The sequence below is a fragment of the Gracilinanus agilis genome, chromosome 1, assembly GCF_016433145.1.
Source record: "Gracilinanus agilis isolate LMUSP501 chromosome 1, AgileGrace, whole genome shotgun sequence".
NCBI lineage: Eukaryota > Metazoa > Chordata > Mammalia > Didelphimorphia > Didelphidae > Gracilinanus > Gracilinanus agilis.
In genome coordinates, this window is record NC_058130.1 from 524053736 (window position 1) to 524079208 (window position 25473).

Consider the following 25473-nt stretch of genomic DNA (forward strand, 5'->3'; position numbering starts at 1 on the left):
GGAAGCATTGGGGGCCACACTGAATCCCAGGTCCTCCCAGCTCTGGGCCTGGTGCTCTAGCAACTGTGCTACCTGGCTGTCCCCCGCAGTACGTTCTCACAATGCAGCACAACCCTATCTTTCCGATATTATCTGAGAGTCCCCCCACCTAAAATGTCTTCTACCCTCTAGCCAAACTAGGCTATTATCAGCCCTCAGTGCCCTATTTCCCCCCCTTTGTTAACTGTTCTCACCCTGTTCCTACATGCCTTCCAATCCCTACTCATCCTTTAAAGGCCCACTCGGATGCCTCCAGAAAGCCCCCCTCTTGCTCACACGTCTCCTGGTGCTGCTCTTTCCAATGCTAAAACGACGTCTCAAATTTCTTTTACTAAACCACAAGCTCCATGACACTAGAGATGAAATTTTACCCAACGCCTGCATCTTTCTACTAAAAAATATTGACTAGCTCCCTAGTGCTCTCAGAATACAACCCAACTCATTCCTCTTGCAGGAGGAGCTGAGGCCCAGAGCACTCTGTCCCATTCGACTTGGTACCGCGCTCAGCTGAGTCCGTGTCTTGTTTTCCACACCGGATTGTAGCGTTTCTCGAGGCTCGGAATTATTCTTTGTCTCTCCCTGAGCGCCAGCATAAGGCCAACACTCAGCACATGTTTTTGAGTGAAAAACAAACAAAAACCAACAAACCTCTTTTAGACTCCAAACAGTGTATTACCTCGATTAAAGCCTGGCTCGCTTCCTCACTGAGTCTAGGCGTGATAGAGCTGTGAGCATACGCGATGTAGTCCTTCAGGACCGCCATATCCATGAACTCCTCTTCTACCTGCTCTTCGCTCTGGTAGTATAGCGCAACCAGATGGTGGGCAAGGCGCCTGTCATACGCTTCATCTTGGGGATCCAGCATGAGGAAAATCAAATCAAATCTAAAGAAGGGTGAACAAAAGTATCTATTGGCTCCTTTGGTTCATCAATACCTACCAACAGGAAGATATTAAAAAAAACCCAAACCCCTAACCTTCCATCTAAGAATCCAGATTGCATTTTGGTAGAAGAGCAGTAAAGCAGTTAAGCAGTTAAGCAATGGGGGTCAAGTGACTTGCCCAGGGTCACACAGCTGGGAAGTGCCTGAGGCCAGATTTAAACCTAGAACCTCCCATCTCTAGGCCAGGCTCTCAATCTACTGAGCCACCCAGCTGCCCTCAGGAAGAAGCTTTTAAAGTTCTTTTTCTTGATTTGTTTTAGTTACACCTATCTAAATTGATTGTGGCATCTGTCCTCCACTACAGACATAGGCACTTCTAATATGGTATTACTGGGCATTCAGTGGACCTTTTTGACTCCTCCTACCTCTTTAAGATTTTAGATTCAATAGGGGGCAGCTGGGTGGCTCACTGGATTGAGAGCCAGGCCTAGAGACGGGAGGTCCTAAGTTCAAATCTGGTCTCAGATACTTTCTAGCCGTGTGACCCTGGGCAAGTCACTTGACCCCCATTGCCTGCCCTTGAACCAATACACAGTATTGACTTCAAGATGGAAGGTAAGGGTTAAAAAAAAAATTTCAGATTCAAGAAATGCTTGTTTGTCAATCATACAACAAAGTTAGGAAAGTAAACTCTCCCTTGGAATAGCATACTATACTACAAAGAACAGAAAGATTTAGGTAACAACACACATGCATTCTCATACACATGTCTGAATAAATTTATTTTAATTTAATTAATTTAATCCAAATAAATTAATTTAATTTAAATTTATTTAAAAATTATTTTTTCCTAAATAACATCTATTCTTCTTTATGCCCCCCCTTCCCTGGGAAGAAAGAAAAACAAAACCCTTGCATAGTCAAGTAAAACAAATCCTACATTGTCAAGCCAAAAAAATTCCTATCATGCCCCAAAACAGATTTATTCCGCATCTGACTCTATCACCTCTCTGTTAGGAGGTAGGAAGTATAAGCAAGTATTTTTAATTGGCAAAACAAAAACATACTCATGATCTAAAATTCATCTAATAATTAAACAGATACTTTTGTCTGTGCATTTAAGAGAAAATGAAGACTATATAAATATTCATCCTAAAATTATGCATACTTTTATTATGGGAAGTCTTAATATAATTTTAAGACTAATGGAGAATGTTTTAGTTAATGTAAAAAAAAAGGAAATAATCACTGTAGAAAAAAGGATTCAGCATAGTATTAGAAGCATGCTATATAGTGAAGTATCTAATTTATAAAAATCTTTGACAGTACCTTGATAATAATGTATGGGGAAGTTGAATATTTTCAATGGTAGTTTTCTTGGGATTCCATTGAGACTCTATAGGATTAGCTGCTGCTAAGATAGAAGTTCGAGCATTCAGCTGACAAATAATTCCAGCCTACAAAAAGAAAGTATGTAATTGAGTCATTTATAATGTTTTCAGGACCCAAGACAAGTACAGACTTTTAGGTGATAGAACCATGTTCTCTTTAAAAAAAAAAAAAAAAGGCGGCTTATTAAATAAACAAGAAAATGCTATTTTAGAAAGCATTTTGAAACTTGCCCCAAACCAAATGTATTTGAAAATGTCAAAAGTTTCATCTACAAATATCTCTAACACAGTTACAAAATTCATAACTAATTAGCAACTAGAGTCAAAAGGAAATGCTGTAGCAGAGATACTAATTTCATATTCACAATTATCTACATTATTGTATGCACAATAGCAGACAAAGGAAACTTTACCTTGGCGATTGAGAGGGTCTGTTGTTCCATTACTTCATGAAGTACGGATCTTGTGCTTTCATTCATCTTGTCAAACTCATCAATACAGCAAACACCATTGTCACTCAAGACCAGGGCCCCGGTCTGTAAGACCAATTGTCTTGTTTCTGGGTCTTTCATGACATATGCAGTAAGACCAACTGCACTGGACCCCTTCCCAGATGTGTACTGTCCTCGGGGAACAAGGTTGTAGACATATTGTAGCAGCTGGGACTTACTGGTCCCAGGATCCCCACAGAGAAGGATGTTGATCTCGGCACGGAATTTGCCCCTTCCAGTGTGACTAAAATCCTTTCTTGTTCCTCCAAACAGCTGAAGCAAAATACCCTAGAGAGAATGTGAATGAGCATCACTTAAATTGAGATTTAAGTGAACAACTAGGTTGAATTTTATTATTTTTTAAAAATTCATTAAAAATTTTTCACTTCCAAATTCTCCCCTCTTCCACCCATCAGAAGAAAAGAAAAACAGTCCATTATAAATATGCATCATGTAAAACAAATTTCTGCACCAGACAAAGAAGCAGGAAAAAAAGAAAATCTACTTCAGTCTGCAATGCTTAGGCCATCAGTTCCTTCTGGAGGCGGGCAGCATGTTTTAGTATGAGTCTTTGGAATTGTGGTTATTGTGTTGATCAGAGTTCTTAAGTCTTCTATAGTAAAGTATCTTCACAATACTGATTATAGACAATGTTCTCTTGGTTCTATAGGCTTTGTATCAGTTCATACAACCCAGTTTTATTTGAAATCGCCACTTCATCATTCCTCTGTACTCATATGTCCTGGGTTAGTGATGGCAAGCCTTCTGGAGACCGAGTGCCTAAACTGCACCCTCCCCCCAAATATGGGAGGGAAGGAAGTGCTCCCATTGGCTGCTGGGCAGTGTGTGTGTGTGTGTGTGTGTGTGAGTAGCCCCCTCCAGCACACATGCCATAGGTTTGCCATCACAGTCTTATGTGCCATATATACTAAGTGTTCAGGTATTTCTTCAGTTTCCAATTTTTGCCACCACAAAGTTACTGTAAATATTTTCATATAGCCTTTCCCTTCTTTTTTGATTTCTTTGTGAAACAGACCTAGTAGCAGTAGTCTTGGAACAAAGAGCATACACAATTTAAGAGTTTTTTTGGGCCATAGTTCCAAATTACTTTCCAGAACGGTAGGCTAACTTATAGTTCCACCAAGAGCATTAATCTAACTGTTCTCCAACATCTGTCATTTTCAAGAGGCAGCTAAGTGGCTCAGTGGATTGAGTGCCAGGCCTGGAGCCAGGAGGACTTGGGTTCAAATGTGACCTCAGTTACTTCCTAGCTGTTTGACCCTGGGCAAGTCACTTAACCCCAATTCCCTAGCTCTTACTGCTCTTCCATTTGAGAAATGACACTAAATGGAAGTTAAAAAAATAACTTGTCATTTTCCATGTGGCTATTTAATGGCTTAGATTTCTTCATCTGAAAACTGAACTCAGTTATTTTTACAAATTTGAATCAGTTGCCTATCTATCTTAGAAATGGGACCTATTGTGGCATAGGTTTTTTTTGCCCTAGCCGAGTTTCCTTTATTTCTTCTGTATTAGTTTTGTTTGTGAGACTTTAATTTAAAATGAACCATTTTGCCTTCTGTAAAACCCTTCTATGTCATTTGGTTATGAACGATTCCCTTATTTATAAACTTAATATGTAATTTCTTTATGAGATCATCCTTTATATCTAAATCATGTATACAATTTTAGCTTTTCATGGGTTGTGGTGTGAGATGTTCTATGTCTAATTTCTGATAGTCTTCTTTCAAGTTTTCCCAAAAATTTTTGTCAAATAGGGAGTCCTTACTTCAATAGCTGAGACATCTGAGAGTATCAATTAGGTTACTGTCCTTGTTTGTTTCTATAAATCATCTACCTCATTTGTTCTGATCAATGTCTATTTCTTATCTAGCACTAAATTGTTTTTGATAATACAATTAAGCGAAATTTGAGATCTGATCAGCCCCCCACTCTTTTCTATTTTTTAAAAAATTATTTCTCTTACTATTCCTTACCTTTCATTTCCCCAGGTGAATTGTTATTTTTCTAGTTCTATAAAGTAATTCTTTGGTAGTCTGAATGGCATGGCACTATTCAGTAAAATAATTTAGGTAATATTGCAATTCAAAAAACATTGGCTCAGCCTACCCATGAACAAATAAAATTTCTCCAGCTATTTCAATTTGTATTTATGTAAAGAATATTTTATGATCGTGTTCATATGCGAACTTTCTCATTATAAAAGTGATAGACCCAGGAAAAAGAAACAAAGACAGATAGCATCAGTGACAGAACACAGCTTAGTATATCATTTCCCTATATCTATAAAGATTAAATTTCTGCATAGACAACCTTAAAGCTATCCTTTATGAACCTAGCTAAATTTCAGTGATGGCTATCTTTTACTTCACAATAAAAAACTATATTTGTAGGATATTTCTCAACAAAAATCTGATAAATTAATATTTCTGAATCACATATATTTTAGGCAGCTACATGGTTGATAAGACCTGAAGTCAGGAGGATTTGAGTTCAGCTGTAGTCTAGGACACTTACTAGCTCTGTGTACCCAGCTGCCCACCTAAGTTTCCTCACCTGCAAAATGGGGTATTTATAATAATACTTACCTCTTCCAGGGTCATTGTGAGAATACTTATAAAGCACTTTGTAAACCTCAAAGCACTACACAAATAGTGTCTATGGGGCAGCTGGGTAGCTCAGTGGATTGAGAGCCAGGCCTAGAGATGGGAGGTCCTAGGTTCAAATCTGGCCTCAAACACTTCCCAGTTGTGTGACCCTGGGCAAGTCACTTGACCCCCATTGCCTAGCCCTTACCACTCTTCTGCCTTGGAGGCAATACACAGTATTGACTCCAAGATGGAAGGTAAGGGTTTAAAAAACCCCCCAAAACAAATAGTGTCTAGTATTGTAATTATTATAATTCTTAATGGTAACTTAGAATTTCCCTTATACCTTTTTGATATCTTCATGTTCATAAATGCTTGGAGCCAAGGCTGAAGAAAGTCTCTCATAAATATCAGGTTTCCTGGAAAGCTCTTTCAGCATTTCCACACGATTTTCTGAAAAAAGTTTCTGTTCAGCTTCTTCATCAAGGCCATGCAGACGCTTGGCATCGGTTTTACGATAGTGGATGACGTCAATGTGGGTCTTATAAACAGATTTGACATTGCTCATCCTTGGATTGACTCGAACAGGAACAGCTCTATAGATCCCTGAGGGGAAGCGACAATACCAACAGAACATTAATGCGCCTATTTCCCTTGTACTTCTCTTGACCTATGATCCCCTAAGCTCAATGCACAGCTGAAGAAACAGAACGTGCTCTGTCCTGAGCAGGTGGTGCCAGCTACGGTTAAAGGAGGAGCCGATGCGTTGGAAGATCAAGACATCGATACCTATTCCTCTTCCTTTGAGTAACATCACAATACCTTCTCATCCTTAGTTCTCCTAGACTAAACGCACACCGTCGTTGGTATCCTTGTTATATCTCCAGGGCAAGATGCCATCTAGGCTGTCTGGTCCATTTTAAACTCCCATCTCTAGACCAAAGGTAGGGTTAAAGCTGCCATATTTTTTGCTTTTCTTTTCTCTGTACGAATGAATATCACTGTGGTATTTTACTGACTAGCACAGAGGGGTATGTCAGCTCCCCTCAAAAGTAGTAGTGGAAAGAACATTAGCTTGAGATTCGGGAATAGTGGTCTTGTCACAAATTAGCTGTGTAACATTGGGTAAGATATTTCACTGCCTTTTCTTGAATGGGGTATACAGAACAAATATAAATACTCTTCATCTGATCTAGATAGTGTAGTTCAGATCATCTACCTTGATTTAGACACTGTCTATCCATCAATGTAGACTAAGCTTTGGTTTTCATTGGATACTGAACTTTGAATCCATTAAAACCCCATTAAAAAAACACAAATGATGGTTATCACATACCTCCTAACCATACAACTGATTTTTTAAAAACTCAAGTGTAGAGATTTATATTTGGCCCCTATTAAATGTTATTTTATTAAATATGACCTATCACTCTAGTCTGTTAAATGTAATCTTTATGTTTCACTAAGTGTTAGTGTAAAGGTACATCCCTCTTACCTGTAACATTCACCCTATCACCCGGCTGAACCTTATCAACAAGGTCATTGTGAGCAAAGAGAACAACAGTATGAGGAGTCTGCCCTGCTGGCATGTCCTCAGGAGACTCTTGCAGTTTGATCTGAGAAGAAAAAATTGAAAATCAATACATTAATCCTAAATAAAATTCAAAATAAAAGCTTCTTATTTTTAATAGATTGGAAAATAGGTGAAAGCCAAACCTAAGTAATGAAAAAAAAAACTGGGTGAATTCTAGAAAGTGTTATTTAAATTTAACTACTAGTAGGTAATAATCAAGTCCGTGAGTTTAAAAAAAAAAATCTAATGTTGACTTTTCTTTTCTCAATAAAGATTACAAAATATAAAAGTAAATCAAAATGCCAAAAATTGCAAAGAAATTGTGCTATGGTGGTATTGAGTGAAGAGCAAATGGAAACATACTATTTAGAAATACTATAATTCTGAGAAATCACATGGGGAAGCATTTATAATGCTCTACGTGAATAGTCACGGTTCACAATTTTTCCTCTACCCGTAATGAAACAAGTACAGCAACAGAAAGAGCATCATTCCGGGTCAAGATAACGAATGGCCACTTGAGAAGCTTAGGGGAAGGTAGAGCCAGAATGAGTGCGCCGAGCTAAGCTGGGGACGAGGGGCAGCCGTCGGACAGATGCCCGAGGTCAGCGTTGGAGATTCACGCTTTGCTTAAGAGAAACCCCACGTTCCTACAGAGCCAGAAAGGTTCCAACGTACCATCTGTTTGTCAGAAAACATGGAACGGTTGTGGATCAGCGCCATGCTGTGTTTCGTGTTACAGTGCTTGCACACAGATGGTTCGGCAATCCGGCCACGATCAATTTCAACTCTTGTGGTAAAGGCACAAACCTGACACTGGAAAAATGCTTCCTGCATCTCTGGAATTAACTGGGATGATCTGATTACCATGCCGCTGATGGTAATTAGTTGATCGATATCTGTAATGAGGGGGAAAAGTAGCTTTATGAGAGTCAGTTTAATTACCTTAAATTTAAAATTTAAAATAAAAAGGTGGTCCTTTACTCTGACTCCCTTCTGGGGGCTTCTTCACAGGCTGCTTCCTCTCCATACCTGCATCTGTAATGCCTGCCTTACTTCTCTCTGCCTGTTAAAATTCTGGCTACCTTTCAAGGTCCAGTTAACACATCTTCTACTGTGTCAAGCCCTGAGAGATCCCATTTTTTTCCTCAGACTACCTATAAACACATGCATAGCTTTTAGTCAGATACTGTCTGGGGATATCTTTTCACTGTTCATTATTTTTTAGTGCAAAGAGTTGGATTTTTGCATCAGGAGACTTGGGTTTGAATCCCATATCAGCCACTTGCTTCATGTGTGGCCTCTGGTACATACAAAACCACTTTGGACATTTGTTTCTTCATCTGGAAAATGAAGGGTTTAGACCATATGACCTCTGAAGGCCTCTTCCAGCTTCAGTCTCTTGCCCTGTGATTTAATTTTCCTATTTTTAGCTTTTCTTCCTAATTAGATTACAAATACTTTAAGGGCAAGAAGCATATATTATACATTTGTTATGCTCTACATTATAAAAACATCTTGCACAATTCCTGGTACAAAGGTGCCTCAATAATCACTTCTTAATTTGTTTTAATTTGAGTGAGTTTTCTTCAAGACAGATATAAATAGCAGTGAGCTTCCAGAGGCTAAACTTAATAGTCACAGATAATTTCTTTGAGACTAAACTTGGAGTTCTACCTTTTTGGTAATGGTGGGTGAGTTTATATAAATTTACCAAGCAGCAGAGTAAAGAAACTTGATATTATCCCATCTTACTCAAACCCTGTAAGGAATCATTAAAACTCAAGAGAATAATTTCTGGATCATTTTAGGGTAAGTTTGAATTAAAAATACTTTGAAAATCATCATAAAACTCAATTAGGAAATGGTAAAATGATGTGATTATTTCAACTAAAATGTTTATTTGTTTAATTTTCTGTTAGGAGTACATTTTTCAGTTATGAAAATGTTACCTTCCGGGTTTAGGTTTCTCATGTTTCTAGTCTTCAATGCATTGAATGGTCGGACTTGTATCTGGTGTTCTAATATTGAATCAGGATAACGATCAAAGAAGATCTCATTTACAGCCATATCAAATGTTGGGATAACTTCCTATATAAAATGGGGGGAAAAAAGTACTTTAAAAACACAAAAATGTGTTTATATTTATTTTCAAACTGAATACAGAATTTAAAAATTCACATTAACAGAATGTGCCAGGACCAATTAGTAGACAATGGATCTATGATCTTAATGTGATTTTGTTCAAAAGTACAAAATGAAGCCCATTCATGACTTCCTATAAATTCTTTGTAACAAATCTACCCAATGAAATGTCCCTTTGAGCATGTTAATATTCTGAGAAAGCCAACTCACACTTGGAGTGGTACACGGATGACCATTTGATGTTGTTCTATAATAGCCCAACCTTCTTTATTAATCACATTTTCTGGATGATTATAATTTGTCCTACTTTTAACATGCAGGTCATCATTAATTACCTGCCTTAACTTCCTAGAGCCTATTAAAATCTCTTTCCACTGTTCTCTGTGTCATCTGTAACTTTGATTCTTTGGAGATTATGGCTTTTCCATGATTCTCACCCATGTATATTCAATGGAAGAATGATTATTACTAAAAAGCATGTTTTTTTGTGCAGGTAATAGATAAAATCACTAAAAAGGCCACATAGTTTCTCAAAAATGGAGGATCTCACATACATGTTATATGTATCACATATTTCATTCTAGGTACAAGAATGTCTTGAACACTCAGCATAGGACACATTTAGGGAGCAGTGAGTATAAGTTTGGCTAGAGAAAAGATAATGTGGTGGGAAGTAAGGAGGAACTGGATATGTACTTTCCCCAACAAGTTTGCTGAAGGAGCCAAAAAGACTAGAATAGAAGGATGCGTACTTAATAAGAAACAATAAATCAGAGGAATAGATGGGGCCTAGTATAGGCAGGCACATTAAGAGTGGCAAGAGGTGACTAGGAAGCAAACAAAAAAATAAAGTAATTAAAAAAACTAGCAAATTGGGGCCATTTAGAATGGGAGTTTAAGTCTTATACCTTTCAATAGGGTCTGAGGGAATCACTTTAAAGCAATGATTTATATTATAGTGACATTCTCAAGTCACAAAAAGATGAAATATATATAGATTTAAGAACATCATAAAGTATGAAATACATTTTTGAAAAATTTCCATCCTAAAAGTATAAGTGGAGTTTTTCTTAAAATAATATGAAGTGGGGGCAGCTGGGTAGCTCAGTGGATTGAGAGCCAGGCCTGGAGACAGGAGGTCCTAGGTTCAAATCCGGTCTCAGACACTTCCCAGTTATGTGACCCTGGGCAAGTCACTTGACCTCCATTGCCTACCCTTACCAATCTTCCACCTATGAGACAATACACAGAAGCTAAGGGTTTAAAATTAAAAAAATAATAATAATAATAATATGAAGTGTCTACGTAAAACATTAGCAAGTATTATTTGTAATGAAGATAAGCTAGAAGACTTCCCAATAAGATCAGGCATGAAACAAGGATACTCATTATCATCAAAATTACTTAAAGTAGTATTAGATATGCTAGCAATAGCAATTAAGAAAAAGAAATTGAGGGAATTAGTTTGGGCAAAGAGTTGCAGTAAAACTAAAATCCTAGAGATTCAGCTAAAAAGTTGGTTGGAACTATCAATTCTTTTAGTAAGTAGCAGGATATAAAATAAACACACATAAATCATCAACATTTTGGTATATTAATAACAAAGCCGTACAAAAAGAAACAGAAAGCGGCACTCCATTTAAAATAACCACAGAAAGAATAAAATACTGGGAGTATACCTGCCAAAACAAACCCAGGAACTAAACATAATTATAAAATACTTTTTATACAAATGAAGTTAGATCTAAATAACTAGAGAAATATTGTTTATGGATGGAGCCAAAATAATTAAAATGATAATCCTACTTAAACTAGTTTACTTATTCAATGCCTTCCCAATCATTATTACCAAAAAAACCTGTCTTAATGGGCTATAAAAAATAATAACAAAATCATTTGGAAGAACAAAAGATCAAGAATATCAAAAGAATTAATGAAAAAAAAAAAAAAAAAAAAAAAAAGGAAAGTAAGTTAGTTTAGTAGTACCAGATTTTAAATTGTATTATAAAGCGGTTAAGTATGAGATCTGGTACTAAGGGAAAAGGGAGACCAGTGGAATAGAATGGACACACATCAAACAGTAGTAAAAGACTATGATAATTTTTTATTTGACAAAAGTATAGAGTCAGGCTATTGGGATAAGAAACCACTATTTGGTTTAAAAAAAAAAAGGGGGGGGGGCTGGGATGACTGGAAGTTAGTCTGGCAGAAATTAGGTATACACCAATATCTTATACATTCCCTAAGATAAGATCAAAATGGATGCATGACCTAGACACAAAGGAAGAGGTATCATAAATAAATTAGAAAACAGGAACATATTACCCAACAGATTTATTAACAGGAGAGGAATTTACTGAGTAAAGAAAAGATGTAGAACATTGTGAGATGTAAAATAGATAATTATGAGTACAGCAAATGGAAAAGTTTCTGTACACATAAAATAAATGTTGCCAAGATTAGAAGGAAAGTAAAAAAAGGGAAAATTTTTTGATAAGTCTCTTGGATAGAGGTCTAGAATATAAAATATAGAGTATTTTGTCAAATTTATGAGAATAAGAGTCATCCCAACTGATAAATAGTTAAAAAATATGAACAATTTTCAGATGAAGAAATCAAAGCACACATAGGTATATTAAAAAAATGTTCTAAAACTGATTGGAGAAATGCAATCCTCAGGTATCTTCTTATACCCTTCAGATGGGCTATGATGACAAAAGGTTAAAATGACAAATATTGGAGGGGATGTTGAAAAGTGGGGATACTGATACACTGTTGGTGGAAATATGAACTAATCAACCATTTTAGAGAGCAATTTGGAATTATATCCAGAGAGCTATAAAACCATGTACACCTTTAGACCTAGTAATATGATTAGACCTATTTTCCAATGAGATCAGGAAAAAGGAAAAGAATCTATATTCCAAAATATTTTATAGTAGCCCTCTTTGTGGTGATAAAAAACTGGAAACTGCAAGGATATCCATCAAGTGAAGAATGGCTAAACAAATTATGGTGCATGATTGTGATGGAATAGTACTGTACCATAAGAAATGATGAGAATATTTTTTTTTAAACTTAGAAAGAACTATTTGAGATAATTAAGAATGCAGGACCAAGAGAACATTATATACAGCTACAGACTTAATATTTGAATAACTTGTGAATGTTCACCTCCAGAGAATGAACTAAAAAAGGAAAACATAAAAGACATAATTTATATACATGTTATTTTTTACTGGATGATGCCTTCTATGGTGTGGGGATGGGATGGAGGGACTGAGATACCTGTAAATAAATTCTATTGACAAAAAAAATTTTTTTTTCAATCCAAAGTGATTACAAAAACTAAGGTTCTGATACCTAAAAACAACCAAAAAAGTACTAAGAAGAAAATTTATTTGAGAAAGCTACCCAGTTATTTTCCTGGAGATTCTATTAGGTGTAGCTTCAATGTGGATCTTATAAGAGCAAAATCAAATTCATTTAAAAATAATTTCTTTCTTACCTGTGGGTAGGAGATAAGCTGTCTGTACAAATTTTTGTCAAATGATTTTAGGTGTTCACAATTTACATTTAAAAATGGTTCCCCAATAACATTGATCTACAAGATAAAAAATTAAAGATAAACAATTATCCTTTTAAACTAAAGCACAATACATAAGATTTTTGTTTGTAAGAAAAAAAAAATCTTTGATTACCTCTGCAAGACGCTGCATGTATAAAGGCGCAGTGATATCTATGCCTACATTTTCTTCTTCTTTGGCCAAGGGGTCAATAAAACGTTGAAGAAATCGCTAAACGATGAGAAAAATAGGAAAAGAAAATTAGCACAGTTGTAATTTGGGCAATAGGTATCTTTTTTATTTTAGGCAAAGTCAATATTTTACTTATTATAGTCAATTTTTTAAAAAATTGGACTTCAGATTTCATTACTATAAGGAACATTCCATGAGTAATTTTCTCTATGCATACAGATCATTTATTCTCAGACTTACCAGTTACCTGGGAACTAGAAGATTAAGCGATCTGCCTTCCTACGGTGACATAGTCATAAAAATAATTTGTGGGACTTGACCCCAAGTCTTTTCAACTTCCCACTACACCATACCGTCTCTAATTAAAGTCCAACCAACAACGTTCTTTCTTTATAAATTGTACATTACAGTATAGATTAAAAGGCTTGTTAGTAAGCAAATATTCATTAACAACAACTCACAATGCATCTTTTTCATCTGAAAACTAGAAGCATAACTCATTAATAATACTGAACCCTCAATGACTATTTCCCTTAGATCTGAGTGTTATTCAGAAACTTCTAGAACTGTGAAATTTTAGAGCTCTAAGGGACCTTAGTCCAATCACTACACATTATTTGTTACTTTCTTCTAGCATTTTCAGAGACCAAAAAGTGTCTAGGTATTCTAAAAATAAACATTTAACTCAAACAGCTTACCTGAAAATTCTCTTTGCATGTAGCCACATTTACATCTGTTCCCCAAATCACAAGTTTTTGGCCAAGAGACTGTTCACTTGCCACTGTATCCTCTGCATTTGGCTAATGGAAAGAAAACAAATCCCTCAGGTCTTTCTAGTAAAGTGAGACATTGCGTCTTCTCTTTTTAAAACAAATTTTAATTTATTTTGTTAGTTATTTCCCAATTATGTATACATTAAAAAAAATTTTTTTAAACTGAATTTTGTGGAGATGAGATTAACTTTCCCCTGCCTGTTTTTATATTTAATAACCAGAAATGTATACACTCCACTTATCTTTAAGAATGGGGAGGTCTGTGACCCATGCAACAGTGGGTAATGAATCAGAATCGACTGACTGCCCCCTGGGCAGTCCTAAGCAAAACTTTAGCTGTGATTGGTGCATGTAAAGTGGGAGGAAGGCACAGGAAGTGACAAAGGAAGGGTCTTTAAAAGTGGTAAGAACTTCCTGTGAGAAGGTCTTTCGCCTTCAAATTGACCCTGGAGGAGCTTGGACTGCTTTTCTATTTTCCCTTAGAACTACTGTGTGGGTCCCTGCTGGTTAAGATGGAGGCAGAATAAAAAAGCAGCTGCTTGACCTCTCCTAACCCATGCATATAGGACTCCTCAAGAAGACATAAAAACAAATCCAGACGAACGAAGGGACCCCACAACAAGGCGCAGCTTTGAAGGTACGTGGAATCGGGGCACTTCCATGCTATAAGGGGGTGAAATAGCTCTCCCTAAAACGCAAGCTGACCAATCCCCCCCCCCTACAGTGCCAAAGCCAGCTCACAAGAGTTAGAGCAAGTTTGAGGCACCCATTAAGTCATTGGCAGCTCCAGGGCCTGCTCCTGAGAGCAGCAAGACTTAAAACCCCAAGAGGGTAAAGAACTCGTGGACTTTGAACACAGACCCTGAGCTCAGGCATGGCCATGGATCGCAGGCACGGATCTTGACTGGGGACCCAGCTCAGAGGGGTGCATGACTGTGGAAGCAGTGCCTTGAGACTGTTAAAGGAGCTTCGGACAGAAGAAACAGTAAGGGGACCACGAGGAGGCGTGACCCCGAGAACAACTCCTAAAGAGCGCAGACAGACCCTGAGTGTGAGTATAAAGCTGAGAGGGCATGCAGCTCACAATGACAAGCCAGACTCAGGAACCTCAGAAAAGAAAGATGAAGAAGAAACCTTTAACACTCGACAACTTTTACACAGAAAAAATCCAGACAACAGAACAAACAGCAGAGAAGAACAAATAACCATATCCAAACCTTCCCAAAAAAATGAAAATGGGTCACAAGGTCTTGAAGAGTTCAAATCTGAGATTATGAGAAAGATAGAAGAGATCTGGCAAGAAAATAACAGTTGAAAAGGCAGAATTTCGCAATTGGAAAGCGAGGCAAGTAAATCGAAGACCAGAAATGATCAGATTGAAAAGGAAAACCAAAAGATTATAGCCGAAAACCAGACTCTAAAGGCTAGAACTGGGCAATTAGAAAAAGATGCCCCCAAATCAAAAGAATTGATAAGCAAATTGAAGACCAAAATCAAACAGCTGGAAAACAGGACAGACCAAATAGAAAAGGAAAATCAAAAGCTTATAGCAGAAAACCAGTCTCTAAAGACAAGAATTGGGGAAGTAGAAGCCAATGATCTCTCAAGACAGCAAGAACAAATAAAGTTGAAAGACTGATAAAATAGAAGGAAACATGAAATATCTCACTGAGAAATTGACAGATCAAGAAAACAGTCTAGAAGAGACAATTTGAGAATCATTGGCCTTCCTGAAAAAGAAGAAATTAATAGAAATTTGGACTCCATATTAAAAGAAATTATTCAGCAAAACTGCCCTGAAGTTCTACAACAAGAGGTGTAAGAGGGAATTTTAGGTATTATATATATATTTAAGGTGTGGCTGTCGGGAATCAATAATTCAGATTGATTCCATAATTAAAATAGACCCAAATCAGGATCGAGTTTAAGGTAGTTTATTTACAATTAGGAAGGGTAGAAGGCAAAGGAAATAGAGAGAGGGACAGGCTAGTCCGGGCCTGCAGATTATAGCAAACTAAAAAGCTTTTGTACAAACAAAAACAATGCAGCCAAAATCAGAAGGGAAACAACAAATTGGGAAAAAATCTTCATAACAAAAAACTATGACAGGGGTCTAATTACTCAAATATACAAGGAGTTAAATCAATTGTATACAAAATCAAGCCATTCCCCAACTAATAAATGGGCAAGGCAATTTTCAGATAAAGAAATCAAAAGTATCAATAAGCACATGAGAAAGTGTTCTAAATCTCTAATAATTAGAGAAATGCAAATCAAAACAACTCTGAGGTATCACCTCACACCTAGCAGATTGGCTAAAATGAAAGAAGGGGAGAGTAATGAATGCCGGAGGGGATGTGGCAAAATTGGGACACTAATGCATTGCTGGTGGAGCTGTGAACTGATTCAATCATTCTGGAAGGCAATTTGGAACTATGCTCAAAGGGCTATAAAAGAATGCCTGCCCTTTGACCCAGCCATACCATTGTTGGGTTTGTACCCCAAAGAGGTCATAGATAAACAGACTTGCACAAAAATATTTATAGCCGCGCTTTTTGTGGTGGCAAAAAACTGGAAAATGAGGGTATGTCCCTCAATTGGGGAATGGCTGAACAAATTGTGGTATATGCTGGTGATGGAATACTACTGTGCTCAAAGGAATAATAAACTGGAGGAATTCCATGTGAACTGGAAAGACCTCCAGGAGTTGATGCAGAGTGAAAGGAGCAGAGCCAGAAGAACATTGTACACAGAGACTGATATACTGTGGTAAAATCGAATGTAATGGACTTCTGTACTAGCAGCAATGCAATGACCCAGGACAGTTCTGAGGCACTTATGGTAAAGAACGCTACCCACAATCAGAGGAAGAACTGTAGGAGTGGAAACAGAAGAAAAACAAGTGCTTGAACACATGGGTTGAGGCGGACATGATTGGGGATGTAGACTCGAAACTACAACACCAATGCAACTATCAATAATATGGAAATAGGTCTTGATCAATGACACATGTTAAAACCAGTGGAAATGCGCATCGGTTATGGGGGAGGGAAGATGGGGGGGTGAAGGGGAAAGTAAGAGCATGAACCATGTAACCATGTTAACGTTTCTAAAAAATAAATATTATTAAATGTTAAAAAAAAAACCAAAGCTACCATGTGGGTGAATGAAAAAGGCTGACTCCTTTCCCTGTCTTATTCTGGAGGTACTAGGCTCCAGAGAGGGCCCTCGTCAAGAGACCTTGTGGCTTAAAAACCTTGTTTAATTTACCTCTGGGTCCCCTTTGCTGGGTCCTCTTAAACCCTGCCTGGTTCAGACTGAACTGGATGGAGCAAATATCTACTCTCTCTGATTTTACTTTCACTCTTTCTCCTTCTGTAAATAAACTACCATAAAAAGTCATTTGGAATTGAGTAAATAATTCCTGGGGACCACACTATTATAAATTTAGTCCAACTCTTTTATTTTTACCCCTTACATTCTGGCCCTCATAGTTTCCACATTTTCTCCCTCCCTCTTGCTCTCCTCCATCCATTGAAAAAGCAAGTAATATATTGATAATACATGTGAAATCATGTAAAATATTTTCATATTAGGCATGTTACAAAAATACACCAAATAAATAAATTAAATAAAGGAAAAAAGTATGCTTCAATCTGCACTCAGTTCACCAGCTCTCCCTCTGGAGGCAGCCAGTATTTTTCACCACGTGTCCTTTGGAATTGCCTTCATCAAAGAAGCAAAGTCCTTCAAAGTTGATTGTTGTCACAATATCACTCTTACTGTAAACATGGCATCTTCTCCAAATTAACCAATAAGCAAAATAAGATTTATACACCTACCCCGTCAGAATGCAGATCTACTTGTCGACCCTTACGGGCAGATCCAAGATCAGGCCTCTGCCTCACCGGTGTTCCCCGAACACCACTTCTTGGAGTTCCCTCCACTCGTGAACTGGGAGTGCCATATGTCAAAGGTGAACTGAGATCAAACTCGAGAGGAATAGCTAAAGAAATCAACAGTTTCACAATGATAACTTTAGAGGGTAGCATACTCAATCAGAATGAAAATACCACATGTTAATGGATAGTAAAAAACATTTATTCAGAAGATTAGGAAGTTTTGATAACTCAGGCTAACCCAGATAATGGAGGCAAGAAATATTTCCATAAACACCACTTTTTTACTAGATTGCCTAAATTTGTCATAATCCATATCTGCTGAGTTTTTGGATTGCAGAAGCAAAGCAAATACATCTTGAAGCTGAAGAAAAATATGCTAAAGATGAAATTCTAGTTGTCAATCTGAGATCACATCATATTCTTAGCTACAAGATGCACACCAATGGCACTGTCTTCTTTGACCCAAGTTTTAGGATAGAATATTTTTTGTCAGACAGAATGGCATTTTTAAAATCATCTTCATCGATAAACAAAATTACTTTTAAGTAAAAATTTAGTTAAAGGATTTCTATTTTCAAAAATCGGAACAAAAAATGGTAAAGGTAAAAACATCAAGACAATAAATACATAATCAAGCAAAAGTGGAGAGCCAAGGTTCTGATAGAAACAGAATTTCCTTTAAGAAAAACTAGACATTTGGAATCATATTTATACATAAACTTATCATTAGAAAATAGACTTTCACTTTATCACCCACATGATGGCAGAATCCCATTCCCCAAAACTTTCATGTACATGTAAGTATGGCAATAGTATCCACCATTATCTGTTTGTCCCAAAGGCCACATTAACTAGAAAGCCCGACTACCCTATAGTCACTCCTCCAAACGATCACATTCTTTAATTATGACTTTCTTAAAAAAGAATTAATTCATCCAATTGTCTACGCCAAGCTCATCTGCTCTGTCAGTGGAAAAGGTATGAATCACAAAAACAAAAGATATAGGTACATTAATTCTCTTGATTCCTTTAATGACTTCAAATGGTCAAATATTGATAAACCAATAACTTTTTTTTTTTAAACCCATACCTTCCATTGTGGAGTCAATACTGCGTATTGGCTCCAAAGCAGAAGATTGGTAAGGGTAGGCAATGGGGGTCAAGTGACTTGCCCAGGGTCACACAGCTGGGAAGTGTCTGAGGCCAGATTTGAACCTAGGACCTCCCGTCTCTAGGCCTGACTCTCAATCCACTGAGCTACCCAGCTGTCCCCAAACCAATAACTTTCAAGGTAAGTCATTTCCAAAATGGAACTCCTGCAGCCCAAGCTAAAAACAAATTCCTCAGAGAACTTACCTGAAGAACGAAATGGTGGTGGGCTTGAGAACAAGGCGTCCTGGGTCCCAGGGCTCTGCAGATCAGCCCCAGGGGAGGTGGGCATCGGCTGCAGCTCGCCCGTGGAGGTGGAATCTTCAGGCCGGCGCCTCTGTGATGGAGAGGACTTGGCATTCTCACTGCGAGCTTGGACACAAAAATAGAAAGGTAAAATAACTTTCCATTTTTACTTTGCTTCTCACACGATCTGCCTATCTCATACAATTGGGCAACTATCAAGTGCAAAGTATGAAGATGCGTATGTGCATAGAATTGGATGAGATTTGCTTTTAAAATACAAGTCTATGTCAAAGTCCAGGGACTTTTTACCACTGAGGGAACTCTTCCTTACTGTTCAGCCCTGCTCCTCTGACAGAACCTTTAAGACAGGGCGTAAGGGATATTGCCCAGAAGAGGCCTATTCTTGTGTCCCATTCCATGCCACTCCTAGCAAGATTCCCTTCCATCTACTCTTGGTTTATACAGTATGTTCCATTTTAGCTATGTATTATCTTTCCTCTGATAATGTAAGTAGGTAATTTCCTTAAGTAAGGGCTGTTTTGGGTTTTTCTTTTTCATGTTTCCAGTTTTTAATAGTGTCTGGCTCATGAATTCCTAATAAATGCTCATGAATTTATTATATTGATCCTATATACCATACATGTATATGTATCCACAGTCTCTTCCAACCAAAATGTAAACTCTTGAGAGCAGTGGTTCTTTTTTGTACTCAGTGCCTAGCACATAGTAGGGACTTAATAAAAATTACTATTATTTGATTATCTATAACAAAAATCTAGAGTTGCTTAAGAGCCCAGAGAAGTTAACTGACATGGTTCAGTCATAGAACTGTTTAATGGAAGGTGGATTCTGAAGTCCAATACTGTATCCACCAGGGCACACTAACCTCTAAAATAAAAAGGCAAATAACTACATAGTTTGGCATTTTACTCATGTTTCACTACTACGTTTTTCTGTTACTATTTTCTCTGTGTACATTCCACTTTGGATATCTTCTTAGAATTCCTCCTATATAGAAGAAATAACTAGCTAAGAAGACATGGGTTTCTGATACTATGGAGCTTATAATCTTGTGTTGGTAGTTTTTAAAATCACTTCTGAGGGGACTGAGAGCTAGGCCTAGAGACAGGAGGTCCTAGGTTCAAATCTGGCCTCAGCCACTTGCCAGTTGTGTGACCCTGGGCAAGTCACTTAACCCTAGCCCTTACCACTTTTCTGTGGTAAGACAGAAGGTAAGGGTTTAAATTTAAAAAAACAAAACAAAACAAACAAACAAAAAACAAACCATGTCTGAACCCAAGTACAAAATGCCACCTGAATAAATATTTATTGTTCAATTTACTCAATATTCAAAGGGCCACAAGAAAATATAACCAAGACCTCTCCAGAGATTTAAGCTTGACCCTCCAACTGTCTTTAGGCATTTCTGCCTGCAAATCTCACTTCATGCAACTTAAATTGAGATATGACCTTTGCAAAGAAACCCACTATTTCCTCCCTCTACACAGCATTGACATTCACTTATTCTTTCATTTTAAACAATTTTGGTGTTTCTTGAACATGAGGAGACAAGTCAGTTATCAAATTTTTTATTTTCTCCTTAATTCTAATAATTCATATTCACCCCCTTCTTTCTATTATCACTGCCAGTACTCTTAAAATGTACTTTCTGGTTACTATGAGTAAAGACTATATCCTAAGAGGCCAGCTTTTTCTTCATGAGATAACTTAACTCCCTGCAACAATCTGGGGCCAGATAGAGGCCACATGCTACTGACATTGTATCTGCAATACACTCGGCTTTCATTATACTGCTCTCCTCCTACCTGTCTGATTGTCTCTTAATCTCTTGCTGGATTAAAATTCTTTTAAAAAGCATGCTATGAATATAAAAAAGACTCTTCTTGCTTCCTAATAGCTTGTGTCCTTTCATATACTGTCTCCCAAGTGTGGACAATATCCTCCTAACTCCCAAGATTTTGTCCTGAGATGAGGTCTCTTCTCTTTTGTTCTTATTCTGACTGATGAATTCATCAGTTCCCATGCGGTCAATTACTCTTTATACCAGTGACCATCCCAAATCTATCTATACATCCTAGTCTCTCTCTCTCTCTCCTGAAATTTTGTGCTGCCTCAATGCAGCAAGTCCATAATAGAATAGTATCTGTCCTCCATACTAATTTTCCAGCCTTCTTTTCATCTGTGGAGGGCATCCCTATACTTCTATTTACCCAAGTATACAATCTTGGAGTCTTCTTAGCTTATTTCTGACCATTCACTTTCCTATCTAATCAGCTACCAAATCCTATCTACTTCTATAAAATCTCTCCCATGATCCTTCCTCTCTACTTACAAAGTTGCTCACCTAACTTAGGCCCTTTTCCCTTTCTGATCTGGTTGGACCACTACAATAGTTTCCTAACCAGTTTGACTATCTCTAGCTCCCCCCCCCCCCCCATTTCAGTTCATTTATTCATAAAGGTGCCCAAATTTCCTAAGGCTTAACTTTTTTTTTTTTAATTCCTTACCTTTTGCCTTAGAATCAATATACTAAGTTTTGGTTCCAATGCAAAAGATTGGTAAGGGCTAGAGAACTGGGGTTAAATGACTTGCCCAGCCCCAGTGTCACACAGGTAGGAAGTGTCTGAGGTCAATTTTAACCCAGGATCTCTCATTTCTAAGCTCAGCTCTCAAGCCAACTGAGCTACCTAACTGCTTTAGGCTTAATTCTTAACTTTCTCTCTTAACCCTTTGTGTGTTTAAGGACCTCTTTTTGGCAGACTGGTGAAGCTTAATGTTATACTGGAGAGAAATGCCAAATTTCATAGAAATTAGTGAAAAATGTTTTTGTTTCTTCCCCTAGTCAGTTCATGGATTTCTTGAAATCTATCCATGGGGACTGTGGACTCCAGGTAAAAACCCCTGATCTAAGGCATTTGTTGGAACCAAGCCATTTCTCTGCTCAAAAATCTTTTAGTGATTCCTCTAATGCTGAATGACTATTTAAAGATATGAGAAAAATACAAACCCGTCAGTCTGGAAGAATAGAGAAATCATTCAAATAACATCTGATCTATACTGCCTGTAATAATCACCTTTCAGTCTTCTAGCAAGACAGTTAACCTCTTTGGGTCTCAAGTTTCCTCATTATTATTATGAGATATTTTCCAGCTCTAGAATACATGATCCTAATGTTTAAACATTATTTTGTATTATTTTGCTTAAGCTTGTCACTCCAGCTGGACTAGACTACAGCTATTCTCCGAACTCAAACTTCCGCCTTTCATCTTTAGCTATTAATACTTTTGCCCTCTTTCTATTTGATTTTATTACTCTTATCTATGAATATACTTACCCTCCACCCAATGTCTTGAGAGGACAGATATTTCAATTTTGTCTTTGCATAGCAAGCATACAATACCACACTTTTCTGATAGAAGCTATTTAATTAATATCTGTTAAGCTGAATAATCCAGCAGGTCTTTCTTTCTATTATGTCCCTGCTCCAGAGACAGCTAGTGGCACAGCTAATCTTGGAGTCAGTAAGATCTGAGTTAAAAATCTGTTTTGGGATACTTACTAGCTATGTAATACTGGCTAAGTCACTTAAACTGCATCTACTTCAGTTCACCCAACAGTAAAATGGGGATAATAACAATATGTGACTCCCAAGGCTGTTGTGAGGACAAAATAAGTGTATAATACAATGGCTGGCACATAGTAGACAATTAATGATTATTGCCTTCTCTTTCTCAAACACTTTTAAATATTTCTGCTAGAATTATCTTTTTTAGGTATGGATCAGGTCATGTCATATCTCCATCCAAAAACTTAAAGTGGTTCAAAGCACTTAGCAGAGTGTTTGACACACAGTAACTACTCAATAAGTGCTTATTCCTTCTTCTGCCTCCTTAATAAATTTCAAATTCCTTTGTCCAGTATTCAAGTTCTGCTATAATCAGATCAAAATTTGACATATATATATGTGCAGGCACACAAAACATATTTCCATATTACTTGTGTTGCAAAACAAAGTGCAGACCAATACCAAATATCTATAGCTATAAAATGAAGCAAGTAAAAAAAGTATGCCTTAATGTGTAGTCAATCATTATGTAATGTTGCTATTATTATAATGTTTTCTTGCTTCTGCTCATTTCACTTTGCTTCCATTCCTATAAGTCTTCCCAGATTTTTTCTGCTAGTACCTTGCTTGTCATTTTTTATAGGATAATAGTACTGCATCACAATCATCTACCACCACTTGTTCAGCCATTCCCCAACTGATGATTAGCCTTTTAAATTTCAATTCTAAATTCCAAAAGTGCCAGTTTTCAGAAGAAACCAGTTATCTATAGTCATACTGAAAAATGTTCTAAATCCCTATCAATTAGAAAAATTCAAATTAAAACAATTCTGATACCTATCTGATAGAAAAGAAAATAACAAGTATTAGAGGGGATGTGGGAAAATTGAGCCTCTAATGCACTGTTAGTAGTTGTGAACTGATCCAAACTATTCAGGAGAATAATTTGGAATTATGCCTAAAGACAGGGTTATAAAACCATGTATACCTGTTGACTGAGCAATACTATTACAAGGTCTGTATGTATTACAAAGAGATTTTTAAAAAAGGAAAAGGACATTATATATATATATATATAAAATATTTATATCAGCTCTTTTTGTGGTGGCAAAGAATTAGAAATCAATAGGGAAATGGCTGAACAAGTTGTGGTATATGATAGTGATGGGATACTATTGTGCTATAAGAAATGACAAGCAGGATACTGTCAGAAAAACCAGAGAAGACTTCCAGAAACTGACACAAAATGAAATGTGAAGAACCAGGAAAACATTGTACACAGTAAAAGCAATATTATATGACAACCAACCATGAATGACTTGCTATTCTCAGCAATACAGTGATCCTAGGCTTCTAAAGAACTTCTGACGAAAAATGCTATCCACCTACAGAGAAATCCAAGTGCAGACTGAAGCATATTTTTTACATGCTTCATTATTGTTGGGGTCTTGTTTGTATTTTTTGCAACATGGGTAATATGGAAATATGTTTTGCATGACTGCACTTGTATAATCTATATCTAATTGCCTTCTCAAGAGGAAGGAGAGAGGAAGTAGACAATTAAAAATACAAAAAATTTAAAAACATGCTAGGAAATTGTTTCTACGTGCGATTAGAAAAAAGTTAAAATTAACCAAAATAAAGTTTTTGTTTACATATAATTGAGAAGATTGAACAAAAAAAAAGAATTGTTGCATTTGACTAAAGAGAAAAGCTAAGTTTGGAAAGTTTTTAGATTTAGCCGAGTTCCTACAGAAAAGTAAATCCAATAATAAATTTAGTTTTGATTGATATAAATTCCACATTTTTATGTCCCGAGGCTAACCATAGTGCCACGGCAAACAGGAGACATATAATTAAAAAAACAAAACAAAACTAAAGTTAGTTCATTGTTCCATTTAACTAAAGACAAAAAAGTAAAGTCTAGATCTACCGGGACTCCAGCAAAAACTCAGAACCCCAGACCTGCGACAAGGTTGAAATGACGCAGAGACTGAGGATTCTCTTCTCTACCACTGGACAAGGCGGGGAGAAGGAAAACGCAGAAGAGCCGAAAATGGTGGGGGGGAGGAAGGGAGACACGGGCCCAAACTCACGCGTGGAAGGGTTGCTGGCCCGGCCGCGCCGACTGCTTCGGCGGCTGGGAGTCGAGGCTGGGGAAGAAGACATGACGAAGAGTGGCCGCGAGCCGAGGGATTAGCACCTACAGCAGGGAAGAAGGCTACTGGTTAGTGATCAGTGGCCAACTCGGGAGACCATCGTCCCCGCCCCTAGCTACCCGCTCTAGGACTCTCCATTTTACTCCAAATTAATTTCCATCCTCTACTTTCTTAGCTTTGCAGGATTTAAATCCGAACCCAAAGCCCCACAACCTGCTTACAGAACCGCCCACCTTACCTAGCTGGAGAGAACTCCAATACAAGAAAACACTGGATGCATACAATATTTCGCGGGAAAATATGGCCCCGCTTTGGAGGGTTCCCGCCAATCCTCGCATCCTACAATCCTTAAAATATATCTCCGGGAGGTACTACTGAGCATAGGAATAGGTGAAATGAGTTTAAGTCCAGATTCAACCAGTAGAGGACCGGAACTAAACATTGGCAAATCCCCCTTTTCTTGTTGGGTAGATGGTTTCTTCTCAGTTTGACCCCAGTTACGCGGGAATACTAGAGGTTTAGAGCAAACCATTCTTCTAGGAGGGGCTGAGTTTTTACCTTTATATACATAAAAATCCGTTTCCTTGAATATAAGGCAGGTTCTTTTTTTGAGGGAAATTTACTAACACGAAGATAATTTTTTGGTCTCAGATTTATATCTAAAAATAACTAAATTCAGATTCACCTCCATAACCTCCTTAAGAGCCCCTCTGAAATTCCAATAGTTGAGTCCAGCATTGCTCGCTTAAGAGTCAGTTTGGTTCTTACC

At 37.3% G+C, this 25473-nt stretch overlaps 2 protein-coding genes across 2 annotated transcripts in view; one reads left to right on the forward strand and one right to left on the reverse strand.

Annotated features, from left to right (window-relative positions):
- MCM4 (minichromosome maintenance complex component 4) overlaps positions 1–24981 on the reverse strand; it is a 30335-nt gene extending 5354 nt beyond the window's left edge. Inside the window, exons 1-14 of the mRNA XM_044658024.1 lie at positions 24943–24981; positions 24642–24748; positions 18921–19085; positions 17505–17668; positions 13588–13689; positions 12833–12928; positions 12640–12735; positions 8939–9077; positions 7665–7885; positions 6909–7029; positions 5760–6019; positions 2727–3092; positions 2252–2379; positions 716–923 (exon numbers count right to left, since the gene is read on the reverse strand). Of these exons, the coding sequence (XP_044513959.1) occupies positions 716–923; positions 2252–2379; positions 2727–3092; positions 5760–6019; positions 6909–7029; positions 7665–7885; positions 8939–9077; positions 12640–12735; positions 12833–12928; positions 13588–13689; positions 17505–17668; positions 18921–19085; positions 24642–24714 (2139 nt within the window). The 5' untranslated portion in view covers positions 24715–24748; positions 24943–24981. The remainder of the gene's footprint in view (positions 1–715; positions 924–2251; positions 2380–2726; positions 3093–5759; positions 6020–6908; positions 7030–7664; positions 7886–8938; positions 9078–12639; positions 12736–12832; positions 12929–13587; positions 13690–17504; positions 17669–18920; positions 19086–24641; positions 24749–24942) is intronic.
- Positions 24982–25004: 23 nt separating this feature from the next.
- The window catches only part of PRKDC (protein kinase, DNA-activated, catalytic subunit), a 176941-nt gene continuing 176472 nt past the window's right edge, over positions 25005–25473 (forward strand). Inside the window, exon 1 of the mRNA XM_044682793.1 lies at positions 25005–25072. Within this exon, the coding sequence (XP_044538728.1) occupies positions 25005–25072 (68 nt within the window). The remainder of the gene's footprint in view (positions 25073–25473) is intronic.